At 39.2% G+C, this 10,269-nt stretch overlaps 2 protein-coding genes across 2 annotated transcripts; both read left to right on the top strand.

Annotated features, from left to right (window-relative positions):
- On the top strand, positions 2,772-3,669 carry LOC109227896. The gene is made up of 2 exons (XM_019393088.1): positions 2,772-3,293; positions 3,430-3,669. The coding sequence occupies exons 1-2, from the start codon at positions 2,772-2,774 to the stop codon at positions 3,667-3,669; spliced, it is 762 nt and encodes a 253-aa protein (XP_019248633.1).
- Positions 5,404-10,269, top strand: LOC109227089 (calcium sensing receptor, chloroplastic). The gene is made up of 6 exons (XM_019392099.1): positions 5,404-5,791; positions 6,351-6,596; positions 7,271-7,463; positions 8,524-8,665; positions 9,599-9,730; positions 9,850-10,269. The coding sequence occupies exons 1-6, from the start codon at positions 5,546-5,548 to the stop codon at positions 10,085-10,087; spliced, it is 1,197 nt and encodes a 398-aa protein (XP_019247644.1). The 5' UTR covers positions 5,404-5,545; the 3' UTR covers positions 10,088-10,269.

Here is a 10,269-nt window from a genome sequence, read left to right on the forward strand (position 1 = left end):
TCAAGCCGCTAGAAAGCTTATATAGCAAAATAAGTGTAATCTCTTGAGCAAGTAATGAAGGACTCAGTCATGAGAAAGCACGTCGGTCAAAGACTGTTGGATAAAAGGAAAAATTAATAGTATATATAGAGAGGAGGAGGCCATTATAAGGGGGGGGGGGGGGTGGTGGATCTGGCTACTACAGGAGGGGCCATGATTACAGAACCAAATGGATCTCTCAGTTATCAACAGCTTTCTCTCTTCTCCTTCCATGCTCTTATGATTATAGCGTAATCCCGTCATAAATGTAAGTTTATCATGTCTACTTGATATGCAATAATCATCTGAAGAAATATTTAATTTATTTATTCTTCTCCAACTTTTATATCCAATATATCTATATCTAGGGTTAATTATGTTTGGCTAAGATTTACTCTCCCCTATCTACTAATTGGTTTACTCAAAGAATTTAATGATTTTTTGGTTAAACAAAGATCGTCATAAAAAGAAGTGAACTTTACTGAGTAGCTAAAGGTTAGGGATGGCAATGGGGCGGTGTGGGTACGGGGCGATGCAAGTTTAAACACATGCGGGACGGTACGGGTTTAAACATATGCGGGTGCGGGGCGAAATAAAAAAAAACTGTGCGGTTGCGGGTTTAAAAACTTCATTAAAGAAGGAAACTCAATTTCTGCCTTAACAAAGATGAAACTCATACTGATGGAAATTGGGCCTGAGCTAAGTAAGCTTCTAACATAATAAATTCGGTATTTTCAAATAAGTAGACTTTTAATACAGTAAAATAAAGCGATTGAATAGACAAGTTATGTGGAGAAAGAATGAACAATTCGTTTACTTGTACCCAAAAGGAATTTACAGTAAGTCTGACACTTCTAAGATCAACAAAATCTGCAACTCTTTAAAATTAATAAAAAGTATGAGTAGATATCATAAATGTATAAAAAATTCCAGCCAAAAGATTAAAAAAATAAATAAACTAACAAAATAAGGGGAAAAAAGTTAAGCGGGTGCGGGGCGGGGCAGGTGGATGCGGGTGTGGATGTGGAGCGGGTGAACGCGGGTGCATTTGCTATACGAGGCGAGGCAGGTTGAATTTTTGCGGGTTAAGAGAAAATTCACCCCTCACCGCTTGCCATCCCTACTAAAGGTCTTGTAAAGTGTGCATTGGCAACTAACTTAGTATTCCATTCAACATAGTGCCAAAAAATTCTAGCATTAAAGTTTGTCATATACACTACTCATTCGGTCCAAAATAAGTGGCTTTTTGTCCTTTGGCACACCTCTTAAGAAAATACTAATTCCTAAAGAAAAAAAAGTATTTAGACTAAATTACCATTAATTAAAATTTGCATATTGTTAACTCAACACATTGTGATATGTAAATAAGGGCAAATTTCGGAAATATAAAGTTAATTCCTTCTTGATTATATGAAATGATACTTATTTTGGACAAAAATAAAAAAGTCAAAAAGCCACTTATTATGAACCGAAGAGGGTACTACTTTAAGTCGTGATTCCTCTACTTTGGCTTATTACCTGAGGATTCCGAAATAGTGTGCCCAACAGGAGAATTTCTCCGGCTGGTGCACAGGGTCGATGTAGTTTCTTGGCTACGGTTCAACTGAACTCATAACTTTCGATACGGAATATGAATTTAAATGTCAAACTTATTAAAATATCAATAAATATTAGGTTTGAACCCATAATTTAGTAGTACAATATGTTTAATGCTAAAAAATTTAAAGATAAACCCTTTAAATTTAAATTTTGAATTCGTCTATGCTGCAAACATAAACATTATCGTTTGTTTCCTAGTTTTGTGGTTAACCTTGAATCCAAAAGAAAAAGGAGAAGCGACTGAGGGTGTGTTTGGTATGAAGGAAAATATTTTCATGGAAAATGAGTGATTTTATCACTTATTTTCCCTTGTTTGGTTGGTGAGTGGAAAATATTTTCCGAAAAATATTTTCTAGTGTTTGGTAAGAGAGTAAAAAATATATTTTTATGCTACTCTCCTCACCCCCCTCCCCCCCTCCCCCAAGTCTCTAAAAATTCGCACAAACCCAAAGGAACTAATGTGCTGCTTTACTTTTGTTACGCAAAAATAACGTTGAAATTTGTGCTCCATAACTAAAAAAAATAACCTTTTTTTGATTGAAAAAGAAAGTACTCTTTCTACAACATGAAAATAAAGTACTCATATTATTAAAATAAAAGAAAATAGTTTATCTACATTATGAAAAGAAAATACTCATTTTGTTGAAATGAAAAAAGATATTTTTTTATATCATGAAAAGAAAATACTTTTTTTATTGAAATGAAAAAATACTAATATTTTTCTACATGAAAGNAAAAGAAAGTTTTTTTTTTTTTTTGTTAAAATGAACAAAAAAAATTTTTATATCATGAAAAAAAAACTCGTTTGTTGAAATAAAAACAAATCTATCTATAACATGAAAAGAAAGTACTATTAATAATATTTGTATTTAGGGTTGGGGTGGGGAGGGGTGGGGGTTGGGGTGGGGCGGGGTGGAGGTTAGGGTTGGGGTAGAGTGGGGGTTGGGTGGGTGGAGGTAGGGTGTGGGGGTGGGTTGGGATCGAGAATAGGGCGGGGACGGTTGAGAAGGAGTTTTGGAAAATGTTTTGGAAGAGTAGTGGGGACACGACTACGATGTGGGCCATGATAGCGAACTACATTAGGGAAGCTGCGAGAGGTTTTAAGGGTTACAAAGGGATACCCTGGGAGATGTATAGGGGATTGGTGGTGGAATATGGAGGTCCAAGGTAAAGTTGAAGTCAAGAAAGCGGCTTATTTGAAACTAGTGAAGAGCACAAACAAGGAGGAAAAGAGGACGAATTGGGAATGTTATAAGAAGGCAAAGAAAGAGGCGAAGTTAGCGGTTACGGCGGCTAAGAATGCTGCCTTTGGACGCATGTATGCGGAGCTTGGGAGAAAAGGCGGGGACAAGAAGTTGTACAAGTTAGCCAAAGTGAGGGAGAGGAAGGCTCATGACATGGACCAAGTGAAGTGCATCAAAGATGAGGACGACATGGTATTGATGGAAGATGCCCATATTAGACGAAGATGGAAGACGTACTTTCACAGACTGTTGAACAAGGAGGGGAACAGAAGCATTGTGCTGGGTGAGTTGGAGCACTCCGATAGTCTGCGTGATTTTGGATATTGTGGGTGTATTAAGGTCGAAGAGGTTATGGGAGCGATGCGTAAGATGAGCAGGGGAAGAGCGACTGGGCCAGACAAAATCCCGATAGAATTCTGGAAGAGTACGGCCGTGCAGGCGTGGAGTGGCTTACTTGGTTGTTTAATGTTATCTTTAAGACGAAGAAGATGCCCGAAGAATGGAGGTGGAGTACGATGATTCCTTTGTACAAGAACAAGGGTGATATCCAAAACTGCAATAACTATAGGGGTATCAAGCTGTTGAGTCATACTATGAAAATCTGGGAAAGGGCGGTGGAAATCAGGGTGAGAAAGAGTGTGTCTATTTTCGAGAATCAGTTTGGATCTATGCCGGGCGATCGACTCCGGAAGCCATTTATCCGGTGAGGAAATTGGTAGAGCAGTATAGGGAGAGAAAGAAAGACCTACACATGGCGTTTATAGACCTAGAAAAGGCGTACGATAAAGTTCCGAGGGAGGTTCTATAGAGATGTTTGGAGGTTAGCGGCGTTCCGGTAGCTTACACTAGGTAATCAAGGACGTATATGATGGTGCTAAGACTCGGGTTAGGACAATGAGAGGTGACTCAGATCACTTCCCAGTAGTGATGGGGTTGCACCAGGGATTGGCTCTTAGCCCGTTCTTATTTGCTCTGGCGATGGATATGCTGACGTGGCACATTCAAGGGGAGGTACCATGGTGCATGTTATTTGCCGATGACATAGTGCTGATTGATGAGACGAGGAGTGGGGTCAATGCGAGGCTGGAGGTCTGGAGGCAGGCCCTAGAGTCTAAGGTTTCAAGTTGAGCAGGACCAAAACGGAATACTTGGAGTGTAAGTTCAGTGACGAGACTCATGAAGCGGACGTGGATATGAAGCTTGATACCCAAGTCATCCCGATGAGGGGTAGTTTCAAGTATCTCGGGTCTATAATCCAGGGTAACAGGGAGAATTATGATGAGGTCTCCAATCGTATCAGTGCGGGGTGGATAAAATGGAGGCTTGCATCCGATGTTTTGTGTGATAAGAAGGTGCCACCAAGACTTAATGGTAAGTTCTATAGAGTGGTGGGTAGACCTACTATGTTGTATGGGGCTGAGTGTTAGCCAGTCAAAAACTCCCATGTTTAGAGGATGAAAGTAGTAGAAATGAGGATGCTGAGATGGATGTGTGGGCATACCAGGAGAGATAAGATTAGGAACGAAGTTATTCGAGACAAAGTGGGAGTGGCCCCTGTGGAGGACAAGATGCGGGAGTTGAGGCTGAGGTGGTTCGGGCACGTGCAAAGGGGGAGTACGGATGCTCCTGTTAGGAGGTGTGAGAGGTTAGCCGTGGCGGGGCTGAGAAGGGGTAGAGGATGGCCGAAGAAGTATTGGGGAGAGGTGATTAGGCAGGATATGGCGCTACTTCAGCTCACTGAGGACATGATCCAGGATAGAAGGGTGTGGAGGTCGAAGAATAGGGTAGTTGCCTAGTAGGTAGTCGAGAGTTCCTCGTTCTTTTTTAGTAGTATTAGTAGCCCCTTTGTTTTTTCGTTCCCTCTGTGTATCGTATGTTCCAGTTTGTTACTGTTTGATGCTATTTTCTGTTACTGGTTTCGTTGTTGTTGTTGTTGTTGTTGTTGTTATTGTTATTGTTGTTACTATAGTTGTCTTTCTCCCCTTTTCCTTATCGTCCTTTGCCCACCTATTCTTTCTTTCTTCTTCGTCTTCTTCCTTTCTCTCTTTTCACCTTTTCTTGAGCCGAGGTCTATTGGAAACAGTCTCTCTACCTCGCCAGGTAGGGGTAAGGTCTGCATACACACTACCCTCCCCAGACTTCACTTGTGGGATTATGTTGGGTATGTTGTTGTTGTTGTTGATAAGGAAAATATTTTGCTCAAATTAGAGGAAAATAAATTCATGAAAAAAATATTTTTCAAAACATTTAGACCAACCAAATATGAAAAAATTGGAAAACATTTTACTTGGTACCAAACACACCGTGAAAGGTCTCACAAAGTGTTGTATTACTAATCTTACGACCCCCAATACTACTCCGGTCCGCATAAGCAAAAGGTAGACGGATGTAGTACACAGTAGGAAAAAAGGGCCCCACTTTTCTCTATCTTGTAAGCCACGTGTCATCATGGTTATGGCCTCATCAGAATTTTGTAATACCACGTCGGATTTTAAGGACCAAGGAACACGAAAAATAAATTCAGCCGTTGAGTTGGTTTCTCAATTTCTCATCACACATTAGCTATCAACGATACAAACCTTTATTACACCACAGAACAGAAGCCATAATTAGCACACAACCAAACTTTCAGTAGAAAGCAGAGGGACATACTCAGCAAAGCGGTGGCAAGAGGCTGAAAAGTGATGGCGCTTAGAGCTTCAGCCACCGTAAAATCACCTCTTCCTCCGGCTTCTTCTTCTTCCTCTTCTTCACCTACTAAAATCTTTAATTTCCCTACACTCTCCCAGAAACCGGAATTCACTTCAAAATCTGTGTCAGTATCACTCTCTACATCAACTGCTCTTTTCCTATTTCCTCTCTTCACTGCTACCCATGAAGCCAGGGCACTCAGCTTACCCAAGGAAGATATCGTCTCTTCCCTTAATCAGGTACCACTAACTAATTTTCCCTCAATTGAGTTAACTCTTCACATTTTCTTGGATGTTTTTGAAAAGCCATTTATTTAATGGCAATTCTGCTAGGTATAGTTTGTTTTTCCTTCGCCCTTGTAATGCATAGTTCTAGATGATTGTCTTATGTATTGGTTGCTTTAGCTCTTCTAGAAATTGTTTTATTGAATAACACTTGAAGCTTTATTTATTTGTTTATTTATAGTTGGCGGTTCTAGCTGCATTTCCTGTTGATTTTCGTTGTTAAATTTGCTAACCCTGGTAGTTTTAAGGTTAGAATTTTTGTGACAATATTTTGCTGGGATAATTGTGATTACATGCTGTGTGGTTCTAGCTGCATTTCCTGTTGATTTTCGTTGTTAAATTTGCTAACCCTGATAGTTTTAAGGTTAGAATTTTTCTGACAATATTTTGCTGGGATAATTGTGATTACATGCTGTGTATTAATTGGTAAAGGACAATATTTTGCATGTTCTGTGTTTGTGGTTTGTGAAAAAATTTAGTTCTTAGCAACTTATTAGATGTTTCATATTTCCAGGTAGAATCTGCAGTTAATCAAGCTCAAGAGGTTGGTTCAAACATCTTTGATGCTGCAAGCCGAGTGATTGGGCCCGTAATTGAATTTGTGAAGCCCGGGATTGATGTGGCATTGCCTTTAGTAAAGAAGGCTGGAGAAGAAGTTTTAAAGAATGCTTCTCCTGTCATATCTGATGCCACTAAGAAAGCCCAAGAGGCAATGCAGAGCGCTGGCATGGACACTCAGCCAGTGATGACTGCAGCTAAGGTTTGGCTATAGGAAGTTCTTGTTTACATGCTTTAATTAGTCAGTAAAATTCATCTGTGCTTTGTGAATAAATTGCCACTTTGCCAGCCATCTGTACATTGCCTTTTGACCAGTGAAATTTTCTTATAAGAAGCAATAATCATGTAAGTCATATGTGAGAGGAAAAGTATCTTGGTGGATAGGTAGACGAGCGTTTCTCTTTGTCTTACTCAGTTCGCTAGCATTAGTGTTAGTATGATATCTTTTGTTCATAGATGGCTATTACTACCTAGAGTTTGACTGCATTCTTGGATTCGATCTTATTTCATCTTGCTGTTATTCCTACTTGTTGCAATTACCTTTTCTTTTTCGGTCGTTCTCTAGTCGAGGGTCTATCGAAAACAACCTCTCTGCCCTTCTAGGGGTAGGGGTAAGGCTGCGTACATCTTACCCTCCCCAGACCCCACTCGTGGGAAACTACTGGGTTTGTTGTTGTTGTTGTTGTTGTTGTTGTTGAAGCAATAATCATATAAGTCATATGCTGGATATAGAACAAAATAGTGTTCAATGCTTCATTCTTCTTTAATCCATTTCTGGACATGAAAATGATATTCTTGGACTTTGCCATGTCGTTATATTTTGAGTTTCATCTTTTCTTACTCAACTTTAAGAGATAAATGATTGTTTGGTTGCAGACAGTTGTTGATGCAGCTCAACAGACATCCAAGGTGATCGAAGGGGCCAAACCAATCGCCTCATCCACAGTTGAAACAATTTCATCAGCTGATCCGGCTATTATTGCAGTGGCTGGTGGCTCATTATTCCTGGCATATCTTCTACTTCCCCCAGTTTTCTCCGCTCTGTCTTTCAGCCTTCGTGGTTACAAGGGTAACTGGATGGGTTTTCTTACTCTTGTTTATCTCCCCGATTTATGTCGGTTTAGACCATTGAGATATACTGTGTAAACAACAAAAACTCTTTAAGCGTAATTCTAGGAGCATTTGAGAATAGATGTAATACTCCGGAGGGATCTCCTAAAGTACATAAGCATAGTAATAGTTCTAAGAATAACATTTAGGAGTGTTAGATTATGGGACTTCTAGATGACTCGGTCCCAAGAACCAAAGCCTGCTACTATCTGTGAGAAATGTAATATTCATTTTCAATCATGTGGTTATTGGTCATGCATTTAAAATCAATCTGCTTTAGAATATCGTAAATTACATCCGACCAGAATGAGAAAACAAGTAACTAGACTAAGATGACAGTATGCAAGTAATAGTTTTAAAGAATTCAATGCTGCTTGTTTCCTGCATTTCTAATGGTGGTACAGAGTGAGCGCTATTTCACATAAACTAAACAAGGCTTTTTCAAAAGTTTTTGCCACCAACCTCCCCATCCCCACAAGAAAATTAAAATTAAAAGAAAAAAAGGTAATGCAAAAATATGAGACCATGACTAACTTTGGCTTGGTTGGATGGATTATCCAATTCCTTCTTGCTACCAATAAATGTCTCCCAAGTAGCTGAAATAGTGATATTTGTCATCGTCATGAGGGGAGGTGCCTTCACAATCCATTTTATTAGCAGTGTCTGGATATCAAGTAATCACATTGTAGCTGTCTTGCCATTTTGAGATTTCCTATTATTTTTGGGAGTTGAGAAGCTTGGCATTTCACAGCAACTAAACTTGGCTTTTTTCTGTAAAGCAAAGTAAGACCATATGTAATCAGTTGAGAACCAACGTTCATTTAATTATTAACTTCTGCAACATCGAATAATGGTGTCCTGAGTGACTGAAATTGTTATCGTACTGGAAATTGCCTTCACAATTTGCTTTAATAGCATTATCTTGAATCCAAGTTTGTTGCTTATAGTTTTGTTAAACAATTTTCGTTTTCCTGTTAATTTTGGGACTAAAGAAACTTGATTTGGAATACCATTTCCAGGTGAACTAACTCCTGCTCAAACACTGGACCAGATGTGTTCTAAGAATTATGTCTTGATTGATATTAGAACAGAGAAGGACAAGGATAAGGCTGGAATTCCTCGTCTTCCATCTAGTGCTAAAAACAATATGATTCAAATCCCGTAAGTTGGCTTGAAATTAACATTCTTGCTTAATGAACCATGCTCTATCTTTACAAGCATCATGTTGTATTTCCACTACCATTCTAGTGTTCCAAATTGCTTGACCAAGGAAATTTTAGGATGCTTCGTGCTATCTCAGAAACAAGCTTATCAAGATAAATACTTCAGAATGGCATGCATAAAGACTAAAAGAAGCCTATTATGTTACTTGTCTGAAGGTTAAGAAGGTTCTCTTAATTTCTTGAGAATTCTCCATCAGAAACATTTAAAGGAAAAAGAAAACAGCATTGGATTTTGTTGGGGGTGGGGGGATTAAAATGTGTATGATCCTTGACTAGGCCTTCATTTTCCGTTTCCTCGCTATACTCTCCTTTACCAGTTGGGAAAAAGCCCCGGGGGTGGGGGGGGGGGGGGGAGGGGGAGTTTGACAAAAGAAGGTAGTAGTACCTGGAGATAAATTGACTTTATCTACTAGTGAGAAGTTAACCAGGTCCAGGATACCTGCTTTCACCTTGTTTTTATGTTGTACATGCAATCATTTAACTCTGACAAGGTATTGAGGAAGAAACTTCCTAGGGAAGATGTGGAAAAAATCTGCAGATGAAGTATGCAGATAAAGCAAAAATCTTCCGTTTTCATAGTGCTGTCTGTGCATTAGTTACTGGTCATTATTTCTGCCTTTCATCTTTTCACTGGTTCTTATGTTGTGTTATTATTTCCATGATGGTACTGATATATTTTCTCTTTTTGTCTTTTCGTCTTCTTGAGCCGAGGGTCTATTTGGAAACAGCCTCTCTACCCCATCGGGGTAGAGGTAAGGTCTGCGTACACACTACCCTCCCCAGACCCCACTTGTGGGACTATACTGGATCGTTGTTGTTGTTGTATAAAGTATGTTTAGACTTATGGATTTGTTCTCCTGGTACATTTCAGTTTGGAAGATTTACCGAGCAAACTAAGGAGTCTTGTGAGAAATGCGAAGAAAGTGGAAGCTGAATTAGTAGCCCTGAAGATATCATACCTCAAGAAAATCAACAAAGGGTCTAACATTGTGATAATGGACTCGTGAGTTTTTCTCATAATAATATACTCGAGCATCACATTTAATTCTCGTGTGCTCTTATGCTCTATGTGCACCTATGTATAATTTTAGTTATCAATGATATATTGTTAAAACTTTTCAGGTACTCTGATTCAGCTAAAACAGTTGCTAAAACACTGACGAGCCTTGGCTTTAAGAACTGCTGGATCATGACTGATGGCTTCTCCGGAGGGAGGGGTTGGTTGCAGAGTAAGCTGGGAACAGATTCTTACAACTTTTCTTTTGCCCAAGTCTTATCACCATCGAGAGTCATACCAGCAGCAGCTAGACGTTTTGGTACAACAGGCACTGTCAAATTGCTTTCAGGGGGTAGTGATTGATTAGTCTCCCCCTTGTAATGACCAACAAATGGCCATAGTGTAGTTTTGGATTCTTTAAGATAACCTGGTGTAATTCTTTGATCAGTTCTAATGAACTATCCTTTGTCTCAATTCTTCACTTTGTTTTAGCATGTAACTGCATGTTCTCAGATTCTAATTCTACATAACATAAGTGCTAATGA

This window comes from Nicotiana attenuata, chromosome 6 (assembly GCF_001879085.1).
Source record: "Nicotiana attenuata strain UT chromosome 6, NIATTr2, whole genome shotgun sequence".
Classification (NCBI taxonomy): Eukaryota; Viridiplantae; Streptophyta; class Magnoliopsida; order Solanales; family Solanaceae; genus Nicotiana; species Nicotiana attenuata.

Excerpts from the sequence above, each read along its gene's own strand:
- LOC109227896 (XM_019393088.1), top strand. The coding sequence starts at position 2,772 with ATGGAGGTCCAAGGTAAAGTTGAAGTCAAGAAAGCGGCTTATTTGAAA. Across the intron at positions 3,294-3,429 it reads AATTCTGGAAGAGTACGGCC|GGGTATCAAGCTGTTGAGTC; the intron begins GTGCAGGCGTGG and ends CAATAACTATAG.
- LOC109227089 (XM_019392099.1), top strand. The coding sequence starts at position 5,546 with ATGGCGCTTAGAGCTTCAGCCACCGTAAAATCACCTCTTCCTCCGGCT. Across the intron at positions 5,792-6,350 it reads TCGTCTCTTCCCTTAATCAG|GTAGAATCTGCAGTTAATCA; the intron begins GTACCACTAACT and ends TCATATTTCCAG. Across the intron at positions 8,666-9,598 it reads AACAATATGATTCAAATCCC|TTTGGAAGATTTACCGAGCA; the intron begins GTAAGTTGGCTT and ends GGTACATTTCAG.